Source organism: Bombina bombina, chromosome 10, assembly GCF_027579735.1.
Source record: "Bombina bombina isolate aBomBom1 chromosome 10, aBomBom1.pri, whole genome shotgun sequence".
In the NCBI taxonomy this organism is placed as follows: domain Eukaryota; kingdom Metazoa; phylum Chordata; class Amphibia; order Anura; family Bombinatoridae; genus Bombina; species Bombina bombina.
In genome coordinates, this window is record NC_069508.1 from 48195804 (window position 1) to 48220019 (window position 24216).

Consider the following 24216-nt stretch of genomic DNA (forward strand, 5'->3'; position numbering starts at 1 on the left):
ATACAGCTCCATTGGAGGAAATTATTGACAAGCTTAGAACGCTTAAGCTAGCTAACTCATTTGTTTCTGATGCCATTTGTTCATTTGACTAAAACTAACGGCTAAGAATTCCGGATTCGCCATCCAGGCGCGTAGGGCACTATGGCTTAAATCCTGGTCAGCTGACGTGACTTCAAAGTCTGTTACTCAACATTCCTTTCAAGGGGGCAGACCTTATTCGGGGCCTGGCTTGAAGGAAATTATTGCTGATATTACTGGAGGCAAGGGTCATACTCTTCCTCAGGACAGGGCCAAATCAAAGGCCAAACAGTCTACTTTTTCGTGCCTTTTCGAAATTTCAAGGCAGGAGCAGCATCAACTTCCTCCGCTTCAAAACAAGAGGGAACTGTTGCTCATTCCAGACAGGCCTGGAAACCTAACCAGTCCTGGAACAAGGGCAAGCAGGCCAGAAAAACCTGCTGCTGCCCCCAAGACAGCATGAAGGAACGGCCCCCTATCCGGAAACGGATCTAGTGGGGGGCAGACTTTCTCTCTTCGCCCAGGCATGGGCAAGAGATGTTCAGGATCCCTGGGCGTTGGAGATCATATCTCAGGGATATCTTCTGGACTTCAAAGCTTCTCCTCCACAAGGGAGACTTCATCTTTCAAGATTATCAGCAAACCAGATAAAGAAAGAGGCATTCCTAAGCTGTGTGCAAGACCTCCTAGTAATGGGAGTGATCCATCCAGTTCCGCGGACGGAACAAGGACAGGGATTTTATTCAAATCTGTTTGTGGTTTCCCAAGAAAGAGGGAACCTTCAGACCAATCTTGGATCTAAAGATCTTAAACAAATTCCTCCGAGTTCCATCATTCAAAATGGAAACTATTCGGACCATCCCTACCCATGATCCAAGAGGGTCAGTACATGACCACAGTGGACTTAAAGGATGCCTACCTTCACATACCGATTCACAAAGATCATCATCGGTTCCTAAGGTTTGCCTTTCTAGACAGGCATTACCAATTTGTAGCTCTTCCCTTCGGGTTGGCCACAGCCCCGAGAATCTTTACAAAGGTTTTGGGCTCACTTCTGGCGGTTCTAAGACCGCGAGGCATAGCGGTGGCTCCGTATCTAGACGACATCCTGATACAGGCGTCAAGCTTTCAAATTGCCAAGTCTCATACAGAGATAGTTCTGGCATTTCTGAGGTCGCATGGGTGGAAAGTGAACGTGGAAAAGAGGTTCTCTATCCCCACTCACAAGAGTCACCTTCCTAGGGACTCTTATAGATTCTGTAGAGATGAAAATTTACCTGACGGAGTCAGGTTATCAAAACTTCTAAATGCTTGCCGTGTCCTTCATTCCATTCCAACGTCCGTCAGTGGCTCAGTGCATGGAAGTAATCGCTTAATGGTAGCGGCAATGGACATAGTGCCATTTGCGCGCCTGCATCTCAGACCGCTGCAATTATGCATGCTAAGTCAGTGGAATGGGGATTACTCAGATTTGTCCCCTTCTCTGGTGGCTATCTCGGGTCCATCTGTCCAAGGGTATGACCTTTCGCAGGCCAGATTGGATGATTGTAACAACAGATGCCAGCCTTCTAGGTTGGGGCGCAGTCTGGAACTCCCTGAAGGCTCAGGGATCGTGGACTCAGGAGGAGAAACTCCTCCCAATAAATATTCTGGAGTTAAGAGCAATATTCAATGCTCTTCTAGCTTGGCGTCAGTTAGCAACCCTGAGGTTCATCAGATTTCAGTCGGACAACATCACGACTGTGTCTTACATCAACCATCAAGGGGGAACCAGGAGTTCCCTAGCGATGTTAGAAGTTTCAAAGATAATTAGCTGGGCAGAGTCTCACTCTTTCCATCTGTCAGCGATCCACATCCCAGGCGTAGAGAACTGTGAGGCGGATTTTCTAAGTCGTCAGACTTTTCATCCGGGGGGAGTGGGAACTCCATCCGGAGGTGTTTGCTCAATTGGTTCATCGTTGGGGCAAACCAGAACTGGATCTCATGGTGTCTCGCCAGAACGCCAAGCTTCCTTGTTACGGATCCAGGTCCAGGGACCCAGAAGCGGCACTGATAGATGCTCTAGCAGCGCCTTGGTTCTTCAACCTGGCTTATGTGTTTTCCACCAGTTTCCTCTGCTCCCATCGATTGATTGCCAAAATCAAGCAAGAGAGAGCATCAGTGATTCTGATAGCGCCTGCGTGGCCACGCAGGACCTGGTATGCAGACCTAGTGGACATGTCATCCTTTCCACCATGGACTCTGCCTCTGAGGCAGGACCTTCTAATACAAGGTCCTTTCAATCATCCAAATCTAATTTCTCTGAGACTGACTGCATGGAGATAGAATGCTTGAGCCTATCAAGGCGTGGCTTCTCCGAGTCAGTCATTGATACCTTTTAATACAGGCACGAAAGCCTGTCACCAGGAAAATCTACCATAAGATATGGCGTAAATATCTTTTATTGGTGTGAATCCAAGAATTACTCATGGAGTAAGGTTAGGATTCATAGGATATTGTCCTTTCTCCAAGAGGGTTTTGGACAAAGGATTATCAGCTAGTTCTTTAAAAGGACAGATTTTAGCTCTGTCTATTCTTTTGCACAAGCGTCTGGCAGAGGTTCCAGACGTCCAGGGCTTTGGTTAGAATTAAGCCTGTGTTTAAAACTGTTGCTCCCTCCGTGGAGCTTAAACTTGGTTCTTAAAGTTCTTCAAGGAGTTCCGTTTGAACCCCTTCATTCCATTGATATTAAACTTTTATCTTGGAAAGTTCTGTTTTTGATGGCTATTTCCTCGGCTCGAAGAGTCTCTGAGCTATCTGCCTTACAATGTGATTCTCCTTATCTGATTTTTCATGCAGATAAGGTAGTTCTGCGTACCAAACCTGGGTTTTTACCTAAGGTGGTTTCTAACAAAAATATCAATCAAGAGATTGTTGTTCCATCATTGTGTCCTAATCCTTCTTCAAAGAAGGAACGTCTCTTATATAATCTGGACGTAGTCCGTGCCTTGAAGTTTTACTTACAAGCTACTAAAGATTTTCGTCAAACATCTTCCCTGTTTGTCGTTTACTCTGGACAGAGGAGAGGTCAAAAAGCTTCGGCAACCTCTCTTTCCTTTTGGCTTCAGAGCATAATTCGCTTAGCCTATGAGACTGCTGGACAGCAGCCCCCTGAAAGGATTACAGCTCATTCTACTAGAGCTGTGGCTTCCACCTGGGCCTTTAAAAATGAGGCCTCTGTTGAACAGATTTGCAAGGCTGAGACTTGGTCTTCGCTTCACACCTTTTCAAAATTTTACAAATTTGATACTTTTGCTTCTTTGGAGGCTGTTTTTGGGAGACAGGTTCTTCAGGCAGTGGTTCCTTCCGTTTAATCCTGCCTTGTCCCTCCCATCATCCGTGTACTTTAGCTTTGGTATTGGTATCCCATAAGTAATGGATGATCCGTGGACTGGATACACTTAACAAGAGAAAACATAATTTATGCTTACCTGATAAATGTATTTCTCTTGTAGTGTATCTTGTCCACGGCCCGCCCTGTCCTTTTTTAAGGCAGGTCTAAATTTTAATTAAACTACAGTCACCACTGCACCCTATGGTTTCTCCTTTCTCGTCTTGTTTCGGTTGAATGACTGGATATGGCAGTGAGGGGAGGAGCTATATAGCAGCTCTGCTGTGGGTGATCCTCTTGCAACTTCCTGTTGGGAAGGAGAATATCCCATAAGTAATGGATGATCCGTGGACTGGATACACTACAAGAGAAATAAATTTATCAGGTAAGCATAAATTATGTTTTTATTTGATCTTACATTTAATGGCCGTTCGTTCTCCAACCCCTCAATGTCATCTCTAATATGGGCGGTCTAGATCTATTCTGCTCTTCCCACATGCAAATTTTGTAACGCCTACATTTCCTCCCACTGAAGCTCACTCACGCGTATGTCTTTACAGAGCGCTTTGTATGTAATTACAATTGCGCATGCGTTAATGTTGTAGCTATGTGCAAAGGAGCATTCTCTGTTTATATCCGATGTTCTAAGCATCGATCGCGTCACGTGAATGTCGGAAGTTGCGCATACCTTAGTAAATAATAAACTAATTGAGCGCGCCCGTTCACATATCTTATCCATAGCGCGACAGATAATTTTACTATAGGTGGATGGCAAATTTGTGAAAATAGTGAATAAAATGCGGCGGATCGGTAGATGGACTGTTAATATACAAGGGGGGGGGTTCAAATTGTGATCAAATTAATAGTTACAAAAAAACTTATTTACAATGTGATAAATGAAACTTATGTTTAATACATCATGCAAATGTAAATTTGAGGTTTACATTTCGGAGAATACTGTCCCTTTTAATGTCCCTTTAAACTATCATTTTTATTTTTTTAATGTAAGAAAGAAAAGTTGGTAAATATCCTTGTAAAGGGACAGTCAACACCAGAATTTGTGTTTAAAAATATAGATAGTTCCTTTATTACCTATTCCCCAGTTTTGCATAACCAACACAGTTATAATAATACACGTTTTACCTCGGTAATTACCTTGTATCTAAGCCTCTGCAAACTGCCCCCTTGTTTCAGTTCTTTTGACAGACTTGCATTTTAGCCAATCAGTGCTCACTCCTAGGTAATTTTACGTGCATGAGCTCAATGTTATCTATATGAAACACATGAACTAACACCCTCTAGTGGTGAAAAACTGTCAAAATGAATTCAGATTAGAGGCGGTCATCAAGGTCTAAGAAATTAGCATATGAACCTCCTAGATTTCTGCTTTCAACTAAGAATACCAACTAAGAATTCAACTAAGAACTAAGCAAAATTGGTGATAAAAGTAAATTGGAAAGTTGTTTAAAATTACATGCCCTATTTGAAACATGAAAGTGTTTTTTTTTTTTTTTTTTTTTTGTACTTGACTGTTCCTTTTAACTTTTTGTCTGGGGGCTTATAGAAGATCACTGCAGAACAGTTTTGTAACAACATTATAGAGCCTGACGTGTGAGCAACGGTGTTGCACAATTGAAGTGTCTTTCTGGGGTTAAGTTTCTTTAAAAATGAATGATATGGGCTATATTTTGCACATACTGTTATGCTGCTGCTTGTTTACAAGAGGTCTGTAAGCACAATGACAGTGCAGAGACTCTTAGTTTGCTACTGAGTAATAAGATTGTGACCCTAACCTGCTTAAAGTGAAGGTAAACTTTGATAAATGAGCCCGGTTTTTAAAAATACTATTAAAAACAGAAGCACTTTCATTCATCAAAGTTTAAAAACGTACCTCTCTCTCTCCTCTTCACAGCCGGAGCAGCTTCCCCCACCCAGAGATCCTCTCTTCGCACGCCAGCAATGACTAATCCGGCTTCCTCCAATCACGAGGGGAATCATTGCCTGAGGTCATGCCGTGATTGGAGGAGGAAGCAGGATTAGTCATTGCTGACCTGTGAAGAGAGGATCTCTGTGCGGGGGAAGCTGCTCAGACTGTGAAGAGAAGAAAGATAATTTGCTTTTTAAACAAAACGGCTGCTTTCTAAACTTTGATGAATGAAAGTGCCCCTGTTTTTAATAGTATTTTTAAAAACCAGGCTTTCATTCATCAAAGCTTACCTTTACTTTAACCCTTTCGTGACTGGGTTAAAGTGTCTACATCGGAACAACTGTTTGCACGATCGCGAGATTTCAATTATGGGATCGGGTCTGGGGGGCGTCCCTATGACGCTAGGAACGCCCTCCAGACTGCGATCAAATCCTGCAAGCGCAGTAGGCTTCAGGACAGCCGTTGGACTATGACGTTGTATTCCGTCATAACGGCTTTAAAGCCCAGTGCCATTGTGACGGAATACAACGGCATAACCGCGGGAAAGGGTTAAAGAGATATAAAATTGTAAAAAGAAAAATCTCTAAAATGTTACATTTTTATTGCCCTACTGCTTGTATATAACTGTGTTTAATGGATTAAACGCATAGTTGAAGTCAGTCCAAAGCAGCTCTTGGAGCTAGCTGAACACATCCAGTGATCCAAAGACAAGAGGCATATGTGTATATCCACCAATCATCTGCTAATTCAGAGTAACCGTATGCTATTGAATTTGTAACAGTATAATGTTTAATTATGTGTAGTTTAAAAAAACAAAAACAGCAACTTTGCAATATACATTCTTTATTTATTTTGCCCCCTTTAATCTCTATAAATTTGTGGGCGCCACCATGTTTAAACTTAGGTTTTCCCCTTATCTATCATTCTTGCTTGATGACACTTAGGGCAAGATTTATCATGAGGCGAATGCCCTGATCGGTTGCAGGGTCGCTCATTTGATCCTGTAACTGATATATCTATGAAGCAGCGGTTTAAACCACTTCTTTATAAACCCTCTCGCCAACTTGGAGTTGGCAGATGAACTCACCCTGAGGTTCATTCGACCAGGATGATTGACTAACACTACTCTCACGCAATTCGTTGTGTGAGGGTAGTGGGACAGTATTGCATGAATGTTCACTTGTGCAGTAGTAAATATGGGAAACAAATGCACCCCGTATTCTGTGATTGAATGCAATCTGTGACTCCTGTCCATTCGCATCTTGTCCTTGGGGTCAGATAAAAATAGGCAATAAGAGACTGTCCAAACAAGGCTGTATGGAACATAGCGTTATCTAAAAACAGTTTCCACACAGCCTTGTTTACACAAACAGAGTTAAATAGAAAACTAGTTCAAACATGGTGGTCTAACACTGCTACATATTAAATATAGCAAACAAGGTGTTAAAGGGACAGTCTTGTCAAAATTAAAAGGGACACTAAACCCCAAATGTTTCTTTCATGATTCAGGTAAATAATACATTTTTAAACAACATCCCAATTTACTTCTATTATCTAATTTGCTTCATTCATTAGATATCTTTTGTTAAAGAAATAGCAATGCACATGGATGAGCCAATCACACAAGGCATCTATGTGCAGCCACCAATCAGCAGCTACTGAGCCAATCTAGATATGCTTTTCAGCAAAACATATCAAGAGAATGACGCAAATTATAAAATAAAAATTAGCTTTTTTCTCTTGGTATTCTTTGTTGAAAGCTAAACCTAGGTAGGCTCATATGCAAATGTCTAAGCCTTTGAAGGCTGCCTCTTAGTGCATTTTGACAGTTTTTCACAGCTAGAAAGCCCTAGTTCATGTGTGCTTTATAGATAACATTGAGCTCATGCACATGAATTTACAGAATGAGCACTGATTGGCTAAACTGCAAGTCTGTCAAAAGTACTGAGATAATGGGGCAGTCTGCAGAGGCTTAGAAACAAGGTAATCACATATGTAAAAAGTATATTAATATAACTGTGTTGGTAATGAAGGGATTATCTATCTTTTTAAACTATAAAGATGTTGGTGTAGACCAAGGCTTGACAAACCACTGGCTTCTAACCTTTTTAGGTTATTCTCCCATAGAGCTATTTACAAATACCACTGTGTGGCTCCTAAAAAAATGCCTGGCTACTAAATATTCTTACTGGCTCCTAAATTTTAAACAAATTTGTCAACCCCTGGTGTAGACTGTTCCTTCATTACTTTACCTTCTGTCCTAGTGGATTGGAATAAAGCAGGTAATCGCCTCTCTGAAGTATAACTTTAATCTGTTAAGTAAGCATCAGAATGGAAACAAGACTGACTTTGTTTTCATTCCCATTAGCAGATGTTATAGGTATTTCAAAACTGGGAAGCAGAGGCTGCATAATTTATAATGCAGATGCTGTTTATTAATTCAGTATATTTACTGCTGCGTGTTTAAAGTTGGAACAAGGAACATGCAATTAAAAGCAAGAGGAAAAAAAAAGGTTTGCAGTTAGCTTCCATTATCAATCTGTGCGGTATTTTTATGTGCACACTTTCTGAGGCAACAACTCCTGCTGAGCATGTGCAAATAGTTCAGTATGCACGTATATGAGTCTGTGATTGGCTACTGGCTGTCACATGATGCAGCTATGGGGCAGGGAAATTAAAGGACACTTTGATTTTAAGTAAGAAGTTGATTTTTTTTTTTTTCCCCTAACAAATTTTACTCTTTTACACAACACAACGCACGCACAGCACACACACACAATCTCATACAATACACCACACACACTCTTACAACACACACACAAGTCGTGACCCAGTACACATGGTGTTGTGACCCAGTAATGGGTTTCCGACCCTTGGTTTGAAGAACCCTGCTTTAGAACACTAGCTCCTAGAATTTTACCCCAGAGCTTTTAGAGTTATTCCCATTATAACTATATACAATACTACTATCTGGCTCCTAAATATTTGTAGTAGCTCTTACATTTTAAACATATTTTAAAAGCAGGAATTTAAGCTTAGGAGCCGGAACATTTTTGGTTCAGCACCTGGGTAGCGCTTGCTGATTGGTGGCTAAATGTAAATTGGAAAGTTGTTTAAAATTGTATGTTCTATCGGAATCATGAAATAATTTTTTTTGGGGGGGGGGTTATGTCTTTTTGTATATGATACACAATACAGGAATACAGTTACATTTTATAATAATAAAAAAAGCTTCAGTTGGCCATTCCATAACATTTTATGTTAGCGACATGCAGAATATGTTCACTATTAATCATTATATGGACAGTACATTAAAATTCCTGATAAAATGTGTAAATATGAGTAGTAAAAAAAAAATATTGCAATATAAATCTGTGTTTTTATTTTGCCAGCAATTCCTTTCATTTTACTGAGTTAGCTTTTTCCTCCCACTGTGATATAATGCATCCTACAGATTTCAGAACACTGACCTACCTACTGGTGATTGATCAGTATAGGAACTGATTTATAGTTGTTCTTTAATTGGCTACAGAAGAGAATAAAAACCTATCAGACGGCTTTCCAAGGGCTTATATCCTTGGATTGCAAAATGATGCAAAGTTTTCAGAAAAAAAGAAATCATCACAGTTTTAAAGGGACAGTCTACACCTTAGTCATCTTAAAGTCTTACCTTCGATTAAGCTTCAAATAGCCTCCTGCTCCTCTTTCTATATTATGCAGCAGGAGCGGTAAAAACTTTATTTTAAAATGAATATTGTTTCTGGCCACTTTGAAATGGCTGCCAAGCTCCGCCCATTAATGACATCACAATCTGGGCTGCATCTAGGCACTCTACTGAATAGCATTGACAGTCTATTGAATCCAGCTAATGAGCTTTTTGTGATTAGACGCCATATGCAGCCCGCCCAGTGATGATATCAGTGGGCGGAGCTTGACAGTCATTTCAAAGTGCCCAGAGACACTATTACTTTTTAAAAAAAAAACTTTTACCATTACTGCTGCATGATATACAAAAGGTGCAGGAGGTTATTTGCAGCTTAAAGGGCCATGATACCCAGATGCTGAAACACTTAAAAGTGATGCAGCATAGCTGTAAAAAGCTGACTAGAAAATATCACCTGAACATCTCTATGTAAAAAAGAAAGATATTTTACCTCAAAATGTCCTAAGTATTCAAAACCCACTGCAAAGGACTTTAAGCAGCAAATCAGTATGTCTGTCCCGGGACAGGCAAGGGAGTGAGCCTCGTGCACACATGTTATTTCCCTATTCAGTTTAAGGAAGTTTACTGTGAAATCTCGTGAGATCACAGTAAAAGAGTTCATGACCTCAGCACTGTTGATGCTGATTGGCTGCAGTTCATTTCTTTCTTCTTTTTTGTTTATTCAGCACTAACTGGTGAGCTAAGGAAATTGTGAGGTAAAATATCTTCCTTTTTTACATAGAGATGCTCAGGTGATATTTTCCTGTCAGCTTTTTACAGTTATACTGCATCAGTTTCAAGTGATTTAGCATATGAGTATTATGTCACTTTAATCTAAAGTAAGACTTTTTAAGAAGACTAAGGTGTAGACTGTCCCTGCCTCTTTAATATTTATTAGCCATAAGTATCATCTCAGTATCCGACGTACTGTGAATGTTTTCAATTTTTTCAGAGTTATTTCTGTATCACTTGATAACCTTGTATCTTGCCCAAAACACTCAAGTCGGCACAATTTAGAATCGATTACTCAGTCAAATGTGCTGGCAAAGTATACAGCAAAATGTAAATGTATACAGGGTGATACACAATTCAGCATTTTTAGAAAACAATATCTATGATGAAATACTACAACTTGATGTGTCAGGGCAAGGTAAATATTTACTTTCATTTACCTTAGACTAAACTTTCTAGAACTGTTAAATGTACATAAAGGACTTGATTACGAGTTTCACACATGCAAACTGTCGCACACAAGCGAAAAGGGGTTTATCGTGGCTGTTTGTGGGCATCAGGTTTTTTGCTCATATTACAAGTTGAAAGTAAACACGATCGCTTCAATTGAAAATGTGTATACATATGTGTGTGTATATGTATTTACAGACATACACATATAAACATATATGAAAACACATAAGCGAATTGGAGCCCTTTGCAGTTAAGTAGATGAAAACATAAAAAAAAAATATTTATGCAATATTCATATGTAATAAAGTTGTTGTTTTTTTAAAATACTTATTTACTTTAAATATTTCACATTCCAATGTTCTGCACATAGCAGAATATGTTCTATGTATTTATAAATAAAAAAAAATATAAAAATATATATATATATGTGTGTGTATTTAGGAAATTTTCATGTTGGGTTAGCCCACTTGAGACTATGCAATCATGTTTGCACGCAAGTAGAGTGTGCGCTCGAGCGAAAACAGTTTACTTTATATAGAATTAAGTGGTGTATAAATAAAATCAGGGGGTGATAAATTCTGGCTCCTAGATTTTCAACAAATGTGTCTCTCGCCCTTGTTCAATATATTCAGGAGGATACACAATGCAGCATTTGCAAAAACCAATACTTTAGATGAAATGCAGGGACATACTTTAATGTACTCGCTAATCTTTCATGAACGTTTCATGTTTTTTCATTAGGATACAATGCCTCACTTCAGCACCTTGACTGTCTGCATCTCAGCTACAAGCCTTGCTGTGTTCCAGCTCTTGTTTCATATTGGAAGTTCGTGGCTCTCCTCAAGATTAACTGGTGGCTTTAGCAAGCTCAGTGCAAAGCAAAAGATTGAATGGAACTCCAGGTATAATAAACTTAATTAATATAATAACTTGAAGGGATAGTATACTGTAAAATTGTTATACCAGCTGCAGAGTATAGAATGCATGAGAAATTGCATCTTCAAGTTTATTTGTGTTGATGAAATTGCTGGGTTTTGTGCTTTGAAACCACAGCCTATTACAATAGGTTGAGCTTGCAGGTAAAAAGGGATTATCACTTTGTGTATACAAACTTGCTTCCTTATCTTATATCAATGATTAGTGGATTGCAGATGAGTCATCTGTCAATCAATTGACGAATATGGGGGCCGAGGAACGGCGCTTACCGCTCTATCATTACAAGGTGAAAATATCAGAAGATAAGTATATCCTACTCATTTGATGAATGAAAGTCTCATTCAGTTTGTAAATTCTTTCCTATGACTTGAGCGACTATGCTCAAGTTTTACAATCACTTTATAGTTTAAACATACTCCGGGGTCTTCCTCTGTACTCTATTGCAAACTTTTACGTAACAGAGCGCTCTCATTATTTCTATGGGAGACATTTTGCCAATTGAAGGGACAGCCCTTTTTTTTTTTAATAGAATTCCATGAGTGCTGCTCCTGCGAGTTTCGGAATAGATAACTATATCTAGACTGGCAAATTTATAGACTCTGCCCTAGTGGCGAGGCACAAGTTGTAAGTGCAGATTGCTCTGCAGATTGCATTCATGGTTAAAGGTATCGCCAAAATATAAAAATGTTCATGAAATTCAATAGTATGTGAGTGCAAGACACTTTGCAAATCCATGTGCCTATCTAAGCACTGATTGGTAGGTTAGCTCCATGTACCTACCAATCAGCACAGAGATGCATGCATCAGTGCCTCTGTTAGAGCATACCGTTCTGTTCTAGGCAGTAAAAATAAACTACAGCTGCCTTTTTATTTTGAATATGTTTAGTAGAAGCAGTTATATGGAGGCAGGTACTACTCACTGCTATCTCCCTTTAAAGAAGTTATTTGCATAAATACATCTAGACCAGGGCTCGACAAACCCAGGAACCTGGGAGCCACTGGCTCCTAGAATTTTAACCCCTGGCTCCTAAGTTTTTTGGGTTATTCTCCATATATCTATATAGAAATCCAACTGTCTGGCTCCTAAAAATATGCCTGGCTCCTAAATATTCTTACTGGCTACTAATTTTTTAAACAGATTTGTCAAGCACTGATCTAGACAGTAATGAAATGCACTAATAACGTGTGTTCCAGTTTCCCTGAGACTACTCCTATAAATTCTAGAGGGGTATCACTATGTCATTTGTACATTACATAAAGTTTGTGTCCGCATTCAATTTAAATGCTGAATGGAAATATCCCGGGTTTTCACTGTATCATTGGTACATTACGTGGTAGCTGACAATATCAATTCTGAGATTATTGTAATAACCCTAATGTATATAAATATATTGTTGCTTAGCTTGAGTTAGAGAGAGGCTGCATTGCACCAAGATCCTGTTTATGCTGTTAGTCTGTCAGAATGGTGTTTCTGCAAAAAATCAAAAAGCTCTTAAAGGGGCAGTGTACTGTAAAACTGGTTAACCCTAATGACTTGTATATACCAGTTGCAGGTTATAAAATGCATGGGAAATGTTCTCTCTTTTATGTTTATTTTTTAAATTAGATAGCTGGATTTGTTCTTTGAAACTACAACTCATCAAAATAGACTAAGCTTGCAGACAGATCAGACATCTTTATGTTATCACTCAAATACTTCCCTTTCTTAGCTCTGTCTCTGTACAATACTTAGAAAGAACAATAGAAAACTGAAATTTATCAATTTCTCTCTCACACCCCACTGGGAGTGTAATTTATTCTGCAGGCTTTGTTTACATTGATTATCAATAACCTATACTTAAAGGGATAGTGTAGCCACATTAAATGTGCTTTGTTCTCTTGGTATTCTTTGTTGAAAGCTAAACCTAGGTGGGCTCATTTCTAAGCCCTTGAAGGACGCTTCTTATCTCAGTGCATTTTGACAGTTTATCACAGCTAGATAATGCTAGTTCATGTGTGCCATTTATATAACCTTGTGCTCACTCCTGTAGAGTTATTTATGAGTCAGCAATGATTGGCTAAAATATGTCTGTCAAAATAACTGAAATAAAGGGAGTCTATAGAGGCTTAGATACAAGCTAATCACAGAGGTAAAATGTATATTAATATAACTGTTGGTTATGCAAAACTGGGGAATAAAGAGATTATCTATCTTTTTAAAACATAACATTTTTCAATTAGACTATCCCTATAAATGTTTTTTATCCACAAGAGACAATCCTATATAATAAAAGGCCAAGTGTGTTTGTCCGAAGCTGTCATGCGCAGTAGAGACAGCACGAGGACAAATACACCTGGCCTTACCTGACAATCCATGCTGTTTGCGGCAAAAGTGGGAGTAGCGGGACATGGGCGTGGTCGGGCATGACTGGGGGCGTGGCTGGGTGCGGTTGGCGTGACAGAGAGGGGAGAAAAATAGAAAGAGGGGGAGAGACAAAAAGAGATAGGAAAGAGCAAAAGAGAGGGGTGGAGAGAGAGAGCGCAAAAAAAGGAGAGAGAGCGCAAAAGAGAGGAGGGAAGAGAGAGCGCAAAAGAGAGGGGGGAGAGAGAGAGCACAAAAGAAAGTAGGAGAGAGAGAGAGCGCAAAAGAGAGGGGGGAGAGAGAGAGCAAAAGAGAGGGATGGAGAGAGAGAGAGCAAAAAAAGGAGAGAGCGCAAAAGAGAGGAGGGAAGAGAGGGCGCAAAAGAGAGGGGGGAAAGAGAGAGAGAGCACAAAAGAAAGTAGGAGAGAGAGCGCAAAAGAGAGGGGGGGGGAGAGAGAGAGCGCAAAAGAGAGGAGGAGAGAGAGCGCGGGGGAGAGAGAGAGCGCAAAAGAGAGGGGGGGAGAGAGAGAGGGCAAAAGAGAGGTGGAGAGAGAGAGAGCAAAAGAGAGGGGGAGAGAGAGAGCGCAAAAGAGAGGGGAGAGAGAGCGCAAAAGAGGGGGGAAAGAGAGAGAGCAAAAAAGAGAGGGGGAGAGAGAGAGCGCAAAAGAGAGAACGCAAAAGAGAGGGGGGGAGAGGGAGCAAAAAGAGAGGGGGGAGAGGGAGCAAAAGAGAGGGGGAGCGGGAGCAAAAGAGAGGGGGGAGAGGGAGCAAAAGAGAGGGGGGAGAGAGAGCAAAAGAGAGGGGGAGAGAGAGAGAGCGCAAAAGAGAGGGGGAGAGAGCGCAAAAGAGAGGGGGGGGGAGAGGGAGCAAAAGAGGTGGAGCGATTGAGAGAGCGTAAAAGAGAGGGGGGAGAGCGTAAAAGAGAAGGGGGGAGAGCGCAAAAGAGAGGGGGGGAGAGAGAGCGCAAGAGAGAGAGCGCAAAAGAGAGGGGGAGAGAGCACAAAAGAGAGGGGGAGAGAGAGAGCAAGGGGTGGGACCGCTGTACTGCAAAAAATGGCCTGTGTGAACGGGCTTTAGGACTAGTAGTTAATAAAAGTGCACTATATACAATAGACATAATTGTTATTTAATAAATATTACACACAACACATTCGCTCCTTTTTGTGTTAGAATATTAATATTTACATTTAGTCTTTTAAAGTCATACTGGTATTTATATATTTTGCATATTATATTCAATTACCACATTTTTCTACATATAAGATGCATAACACTTTTCTTCTCCCTTTTTTTTTTCTTTCACCGGCATTAAAGGAACATTTAACACTTTGAGATAGTAATGTATAAATATAAAACTTTTTCTCATAAAAAACCCCAAAAAACTGCAGTTTTACTTTTATTTATTTTGTCCCCTTTTCCTGTAATTCCTTTCTGAAATTGTGAGATTCTCAGTTCCTGTTAGAAATGGAAGTGCAGAACATTGTTATATTCCCCACAGCCATTGGTTGCACACTCTAGTGACCTATTTATAACTGTCTCTAATTGGCCACAGCAGAGAAAGTGACCTAAGTTACAACATGGCAGCTCCCATTGTTTTATAGACCATAAAACTTTAGACTCATTTTGTCAATATTTAAACAGCTAATAGAACTTAAAAAAATACATCTACAAGTTATTCTCAGACTAATCTTTTCTTTGAATACATCATTTTATCTAGCATTTATTTAGTGTTTAATGTTCCTTAGATTGTGATCTACCCAGAAAAGTCCCCCTCAACTATAAACCATCTCTACCTCCCTCCATGCCTTCTTGTTCCTTATTCCCTTGTTTCTCCCCACTTGTCTCTTACATAATGTTACCTGTTTAGATATTTTAAGCTTGCACTTAGCACCATTGAGCAGATATCTCCAGATCAGTAAATACATTAAACCATTTTACCATCTGGGATGTCGAATGGGTCTCAGATTATCCATACATTTCCGGAGCTTTGTAATTAGTTTTTTTCTTGGCTTAGCTTCCCATGCCTGCAGTGCATAAGTGCTGATCAGCATTAAATTACACTGACTGGTATCTGTAGGTGAAATCTAATGCATCTGTAGGGAATTTAAAGTAGCCTTCATTCACTCTCTTGACAAGTTAAGTTGGTAAATTATTTGGTTTATAGCTTGTGCCATTTTGAGAAGTATTTTTTTGGAATCCCCCCAAAAAACATTTTATTAAAGGTCCATAATAGTAAAAAAAATGGCATGCTCTAATTCAGACATCCTTAAAGGGACACTGAACCCAAATGTTTTCTTTCGTGATTCAGATAGAGCATGCAATTTTAAGCAACTTTCTAATTTACTCCTATTATCAAATGTTCTTCATTCTCTTTGTATTTTTATTTGAAAAGCAAGAATGTAAGTTTAGATGCCGGCCCATTTTTGATGAACAACCCTGGGTTGTTCTTGCTGATTGTTGGATAAATTCATCCACCAATAAACAAGTGCTGTCCAGGGTTCTGGACTTTCGTTTTCAAATAAAGATAGCAAGAGAACAAGGAAAAATTGATAATAGGAGTAAATTAGAAAGTTGCTTAAAATTGCTTGCTCTATCTGAATCACGAAAGAAAACATTTGGGTTCAGTATCCCTTTAAACTTGGCCCTCCATAGGTTTTAGAACTACATTTCCCATGATGCTCAGCCAGCATATCAGCTGGCTGAGTATCATGGGAAATTTATTTCCAAAACCTCTGGAGGGGCATGTTTGAGGATGTCTGCTCTAATTTGTTAGAGCATGTAATTTTAAGACTAGTAACTCTGCACTACTATGTGTTTGACCCCCACAAATCAGTTAAAAACACAGAGTAGAAGTACTGCTCGGGATTTTCTTTCTTTTTCTCTTTCTCTTTCCTCTCTAGCAAGCGCTATCCAGGGTGCTGAACCTAAAATTGCCGGCTTCTAAGCTTTTACATTCCTGCTTTAAAAATAAAGATAGCAAGAGAATGAAGAAAAATTGATAATAGGAGTAAATTTGAAAGTTGCTTAAAATTGCTGATCTATCTGAATCGTGGGAGAAAAAAAATTGGGTTTAGTGTCCCTTTTTAACCATTGGCTGCATCTTCATCTGTAAAGGAAATGGGCATTCAAGGGCTGTGGATTTGACTGCGTTTATACAATAAGTAAAAGGAATATGATTTAAAAATAACTCTAAAGGGACAGTCTAGTCCAAAATAAACTTTCATGATTCAGATAGAAGTAATTTTAAACAATTTTCCAATTTACTTTTATCACCAATTTTGCTTTGTTCTCTTGGTATTGTTAGTTGAAAGTTAAACCTAGGAGGTTCATATGCTAATTTCTAAGCCCTTGAAGGCTGCCTCTTTTCTCTGGGCATTTTGACAGTTTTTCACCACTAGAGGGTGTTAGTTCATGTGTGTCATATAGATAACACTGTGCTCATGCACGTGGAGTTCCAGTGAGTCAGCTCTGATTGGCTAAAATGGATGTCTGTCAAAATAACTGAAATAAGGGGCAGTTTGCAGAGGCTTAGATACAAGGTAATCACAGAGGTAAAAAGTGTATTAATATAACTGTTGATTATGCAAAACTGGGAAATGGGTAATAAAGGGATTATCTATCTTTTTTAAAACAATAAAAATTCTGGTGTAGACTGTCCCTTTAACAAAATAGAGCATTTCATTTTTACTCTAGAATGTGCTTTTAAGAAAACAAAACTTGGCTAAAGGAAGATGAAAGTGAATAATATACCAGAGCTATACAGCCCTAGCATATCTGCAGAGACCAAAATGCAAACGCAGAGATAGGCAGTGTATGCACATGACTTGTTACAGGGTGCTGATTGGTAGGTACACTCTGAGCACAGAACAATAAAAGCTGTCATTACTAGACTAAATGGATTTTGATTAGTAAATAATATTGCACCCCTCCAGCCTCCCTAAACCCCCCTCAATTTTAAAGGTAAATTACAGTAATAGTAGACAAAATAAATCAATAATGCACTTAGCAATGTCCTTTTAACCCCTTCATGCCCGGCACAAGTGATTAACATCGGAACAAAGTTCCGTTATAAACCCTTGCTGCAAAAACGGAATTGCACGATTGTCGATGCGCTCACATGATTTCAAGTCCAGGATTAGATCATGGGGGACTGCCTACGTTGCTAGGTACACCCCAGTCCGATCTTCCGTCCATCAAAAGGGGGGGAAGATGCAGGACACCATATAAGGTAGGAAGTTCCATGCCGTTCTTCAGTGTTAAATCTCAGCACTGTTAGGACGGCATAGAACACCCTAACTGCGTGAAAGGGTTAATTGTCTTTTTATTGAGTCATGGGCCATACCGAAATGAAGAAATATAGACCATACTTTCTCTGCTTCTTCCAACATGCAATATTGTCTTGCAACATTCATTGAAAACTGTAAAATGCTTTTTGTAAATATTTTCTTTCTTCTTTTTTATCTTCAGGACAGTATCCACATTCCATGCTTTGGTGGTTGGCTGTTTCTGTTTGTTTATTTTAGTGTATGACGATGCTGTTAATGCAGATCCAGTTTGGTAAGTGACAGAGACAATCTTGGCTATTTTTGGGTAGTATTTTATTTTTGTTTTGCTCTCAGTATGATACTGAAAATGTTTTACTACTTGAGACAAATAAAAAACAGAAATTGCAAGGATAACCTTAAATAGAGTATACTCCAGAATTGTTGTTTAAAAAATATAGAAAATCCCTTTATTACCCATTCGCCAGTTTTGCATAACCAACACATAATACACGTTTTACCTCTGTGATTACCTTGTACCTAAGCCTATACAGACTGCTCCCTTATCTCAGTGCTTTTTACAAACTTGCATTTTAGCCAGTAAGTGCTGACTCATAAATAACTCAGCGGGAGTGAGCAAATATGTTATCTATTTGACACATGAACTAGTGCTGTCTAGCTGTGAAAAACTGTCAAAATGCACTGAGATAAGAAGCCGCCTTCAAGGGCTTAGGAATTAGCATATGAGCCTACCTATGTTTAGCAAAGAATACAAGAGAACAAAGCACATTTGATAATTAAAGTAATTTAGAAAGTTGTTTAAAATTGCATGCCCAATGTGAATCATGAAAGTTTAGTTTTGACTAGACTGTCCCTTTAACCCCTTAGTGACCAGACCATTTTTCAATTTTCTTACCATTAGGGACCAGGGCTATTTTTACATTTCTGCTGTGTTTGTGTTTAGCTGTAATTTTCCTCTTACTCATTTACTGTACCCACACATATTATATACCGTTTTTCTCGCCATTAAATGGACTTTCTAAAGATACCATTATTTTCGTCATATCTTATAATTTACTATAAAAAAATTATAAAATATGATGAAAAAAATTGAAAACCCCCACTTTTTCTAACTTTGACCCCCAAATTACACATCTACAACCACCAAAAAACACCTATGCTAAATAGTTTCTAAATTTTGTCCCGAGTTAAAAATACCCATGTTTATATGTTCTTTGCTTGTTTTGCAAGTTATACGGCAATAAGTACAAGTAGCACTTTGCTATTTCCAAAACCCCCCTCCCAAAAAAAAATAAGCAATAGAGAGAGAGAGAGAGAATCAAAATATTATTTAGTAGACAACCCAAAGTATTGATCTAGGCCCATTTTGGTATATTCCATGCCTCCATTTCACCACCAAATGCGATCAAATAAAAAAAAAAAAAATCATAAAATTCTTCAATAACTTTAGGTTTCTCACTGAAATTATTTACAAATGATTGTAAATGCTTCTCTGGGATCCCCTATGTTCAGAAATAGCAGACAGTTATGGCTTTTGTATTACTTTTTGGTAATTAGAAGGCCGCAAAATGCAGCTGCGCACCACAAGTGTATTATGCCCAGCAGTGAAGGGGTTAATTAGGTAGCTTGTAGGGTTAATTTTAGCTTTAGTGTAGATCAGCCGCCCACCCCCTGATCCTTACCTGACCCCTCTCAAACAGCTCTCTTCCCTCCCCACCGCACAATTGTCACCAGCATCTTAAATACTGGCAGCTGTGTGACAGTACCCAGTTTTTTTTTTAATCAAATTTGCTCCTTTTTTTTTCTTTTTTTTTTTTTTTTTAAATTTATTATAACCCCATTTTTACATAGTGTAGCTACCCCCCCTCTATATTCTATCCCCCTCCCAGATCCCTTTCCCAAAAATTATTACTCCTTTCTTCTCCCTCCTTCCCTTAGGCACTGTGCACTGTACCGTGCGCGCTTCCGCCTACCTCTGAGCACTCCCGGGACAGCGGCCGGAACTAATCCAGCGATGGGCCATCTCCCTGGTATGGCTCCCACCCAACAACGATCGGCACCATCGCTGGCTGATGTAGAGAGGGCCACAGAGTGGCTTTTTCTGCATCGGTGGGTAAAAACAGGTATTGCAATGATCCCTCATTATTGAAGCATCACTGCAATACCTTCACGGTCACTTCCACCGCTTGAAACCCGAGGATATACAGGGTACGTCCTTTGTCATTAAGTGACCACTTTTTGTAGGACATACCCTGTACGTCCTTGGTTGTTAAAGGGTCAGTCTACTCAAAATTAAACTCTCATAATTCAGATATGGCTTACAATTCTAACCAGCTGTGGAGAAGAGGTATATTTTGTTGGAAAGCACATTCTAACCCAGTTTGTAATAATTGTCCATCTATAAACCAGGGCTTGACAAATTTGCTCAGAATTTAGAAGGCTAAAAAATGTGAGGTCACACATTTTCATAGCAAGTATATTGTATTATTTATTTAAAGTGATTGGGGATTTCAAGGGTTAAAAAATACAGTAAGTCTTTTTACATTAAAAAATATGTATCTGTCTGTCATTATCTCAACCCCCTGGTTGCAACACAGGGCTGGAACGCGTCACAGGGAAATGTTTCATCTCTCTCTGGCTCGCCAAATGGTTAATGTAACACAGAAAGGTCACACACACCCTGATTAGGTTGATTTATGTAGGATAGTCAGCAGCATCATAGCAGAGATTTATTTTTACAAGGCATGCTTTACAGTGCTAAAGGGGGAGGGAGCTGAAACTGTGTCTTAACTAAAAATAAATGCATACATCTACGAGCGCCACCATAATATGAAATGGAAGAGTCTCCTCTTTCAAGTGCGTGGTAATACCTAGCTATCATATGACTGATGACAAATTATGAGTACTAAAACTAGTTTAGAGGAATACAAAAAAAGAATATGTGCAGTTTGAGACCTCTCATAGGACTAGATTATGAGTGGAACGCTATTTATCGCTCTTGCGCTAACTTAGCTAGATGTAAGCTTTTTGCGTGCGTCTGGTACCACGCGTATTACAAGTTGAAAGTAAAATGTTTTCGCTCTCGCGCTAACCTGCTGTTAACAAAAAGCCCAAGTTAGAATATTGCGACTGCGTTAACGTATTCTCCAATAGACTTAATGGAGCATGAAAAGTGGAAAAAACACCTAACAAGTCGTGCAAACCTGATCGCATTTTCTCAAGTGCGCTAACCTCGTCATATAGGAATATCTATTTATAAATACTTAGAACATATTCCCCTATGTGAAGAACATTGGAATGTGAAATATTTACAGTACACTGTTAAACACTTCATTAATTATGGATATTGCGTAAATATGATTTTACAAGTTTTCAGCTACTTGATTGCAAAGGACTCCAATGCACTTATATGTCTATAGGTGTGTACATATGTGTATATATGTCTTTATATACATATGTACACACATAAATATATAATACATATGTACGTGTGTGTGTATATATGTCTTTCCTAAGATATGGAGAGTCCACGACGCACTCCCTTTCCTCAGACCAAGGAGGAAGGTGGAGTGTCCCCTCGAAACGTCATGCTTAATAAATTACTCTGAGAGAGAAAGAGACTCTGAGCTTTTTAATTACAATAAAATATTATATTAGATGTTATTTATTTTTGACGTGTTTTGTGTAACTTTTTATTCAAGCGTAACAGTTAACCTGAGCTCTGTAGTTGCGATATCCCGACATGCGATAAATTTAGTTGCGCTTGAGCAAATGTGTTTACTTTCAACTTGTAATATGCATGCAAACACCTTTAGTGTTAGCGATCCACTTGTAATTTTGCCCATAAAAATGATGGGTCATATCACATTGCAATTCCCCCCCCCCCTTAATCTAGATTTATAAAAATGTAACCATATATTATATTTGTCTATGGTTACAACATGTTTGGTCCCAACCAGAGGAATTCACTGTGGATAGCCATGACTGTATACTTTTCTAATCTTTAATGTGAAATAAAATATGTTTCACCTTGTACAAGAGCTGCCACTTTAGCCTTATAATCATTGCATATGGTATCATACCCGCTTTGATAACTTAAAGGGACAGTGTAGTCAAAATTAAACTTTCATGACTCAGATACGGCATGTAATTTTAAACAACTTTCCAATTCACTTTTATCATCAAACTTGCTTTTTTCTCTTGGTATTCTTAGTTGAAAGCTAAACCTAGGAAGGCTCATATGCTACTTTCTAAGCCGTTGAAGGCTGCCTCTTATCTAAATTTTATTTTGACAGTTTTTCATAGCTAGGGGGTGTTAGTTCATGTGTGACATATAGATAACATTGTGGCCTCCCCCGTAGAGTTATTTATTTGGCTAAAATGCAAGTCTGTCAAAAGAACTGAAATAAGGTGCAGTATGCAGAGGCTTAGATACAAGGTAATCAGAGGTAAAAAGTATATTAATATAAATGTGTTGCTTATGCAAAACTTATCTTTTTAAACAATAAAAAATTCTGGAGTAGACTGTTCCTTTAAAGTATGTAAAATGTAATAAATGTACAGATGTGAACTATATCTCACTTATAGGCACGTAACATCTGAAAATAAAGATTCAGAGGCCCATTTATCAAGCTCTGAACGGAGCCTGAGGGCCAGTGTTTCTGGCGAGTCTTTAGACTCGCCAGAAACGGCAGTTATGAAGTAGCAGTCTAAAGAACGCTGTTCCATAACCCTGTCCGCCTGCTTAGATTGACACCCCCCTGCTGGCAGCCCATTGGCCGCGAGTCTGCAGGGGGCGGCATTGCACCAGCAGCTCTTGTGCTGAATACAGAGAGCGTATTGCTCTCCGCATGACCTGATCCGCACTGTCGGATCAGGTCCGCAAGACCTTTGATAATTCGGCCTCTATATGTGATGATATAGCTCAGTATACAGCCTGCTACATCATAGCAATGTAACAGTTTATTAAAGAATATATCAAAGTGTCAGCAGTGTTCAGCGTTGTCTCTTGTTCACCTCCAACCTTTCAGAATTTCAGAATCTTCTGTTAGTTGATTGGGTGGAGTTCTATTAATCAAACAGTATCTAGGTAAAGATCCTTATTGAGACAGGGAAACATGTATAACAATGTTAAAAACATTGCTGCCATATAGTTCTCAAGAGCCATGCGCACTCCTTAGCCTACCTCAGTATGTTTTCATAGAAAATAAAAGCTATGTTTCAACAAAGGATAGCAAGAGATGGAGGTAATTTTTTTTTATTTACTTGTCTCTTTAAATCCTGGCATGTTTGTGTTCCTCATAGCATGGAAATTGATTTTCATAACTTAGTAGCTAATCATTACCAGCAAGGGCTTGTTAACGGGAAAATCAAACATGTCGGAAGAGTTTACTTATTAACATTTATTTTAAAGAGGAGGGCTTCTATAGACTGTAATTTACCTTTGAACACATTACAAGACTTGCTATGGCCAAAACATGGTAAACATGGTAAACCTATAAAACATCTTGTGCGTTTATGGACTATTCTACATTTATCTATATGCAGATACTTTTAAAAATTGTGTGGCTCAAGAGCAGTATTTTTAAGGTTCAGCTCAATGAAGATATTAAAGGGACACTGAACCCAATTTTTTTTCTTTAGTGATTCAGATAGAGCATGCAATTTTAAGCAACTTTCTAATTTACTCCTATTATCAATTTTTCTTCGTTCTCTGAACATAGAAGTTTCACCATGAGATTGTTTTTATTCCTATGTGTGTTGGAATCTAATTCTTAAAGGGATAGGAAAGTCAACTTTAAACTTGCACAATTCAGATAGAGCATATCATTTTAAGACACTTTTAAATTCACTTCCATTTTCTAATGTGCTTTGTTCTCTAGGTATCCCTTGTTGAAAATGAACACACACATATCCTACACTACCGGGAGCTAGCTGCCAATTGGTAACTGCACACATTTGTGTCCTGTGATTGGCTAACTAGATCTGTTCAGCTAGCTGCCATTAGTGCAATGCTGTTCCTTCAGCAAAGGATAACAAGAGAATGAAGCAATTTTGATAATAGAAGTAAATTGGAAAGTTGTTTAAAATTGTATGTTCTATCCATGTAAAAAAAAGAAGTTTGAGTTTGCTGACCCTTTTTAAAGGACCATAATAGTAAACAATTACAATGTCGGTGATTGACACATTTTATTTAAAATTCAGAAGCCAGTAAGTATATTTAGGAGCCATACAGTAGTATTTGTATAAAGATATATGGAGAATAACCCAAAAAATAAAGAGTCAGGGGTAAACGTCCAGGAGCCAGTGGCTCCCAGGCTCCTGGATTTGTCAAGCTCTGAATTACTTGCCCATTTCGTTAGAGCATGTCATTTTAAGACTATTGACCCTACACTACTGTGTGTTTAACCCTCGCAAAGGGGTTAAACACATCATAGAAGTGCCACTCGGGAC

General features: G+C 38.9%; 1 protein-coding gene across 3 annotated transcripts in view; it reads left to right on the forward strand.

Annotated features, from left to right (window-relative positions):
* The window catches only part of TLCD4 (TLC domain containing 4), a 97753-nt gene that overhangs the window by 12550 nt on the left and 60987 nt on the right, over positions 1 to 24216 (forward strand). For 2 of the 3 annotated variants that reach the window (XM_053694050.1, XM_053694051.1), the window contains exons 2-3: positions 10945 to 11105; positions 17948 to 18037. In XM_053694050.1, coding sequence (XP_053550025.1) covers positions 10945 to 11105; positions 17948 to 18037 — 251 coding nt within the window. The remainder of the gene's footprint in view (positions 1 to 10944; positions 11106 to 17947; positions 18038 to 24216) is intronic. The other variant, XM_053694052.1, reaches the window with a different exon arrangement.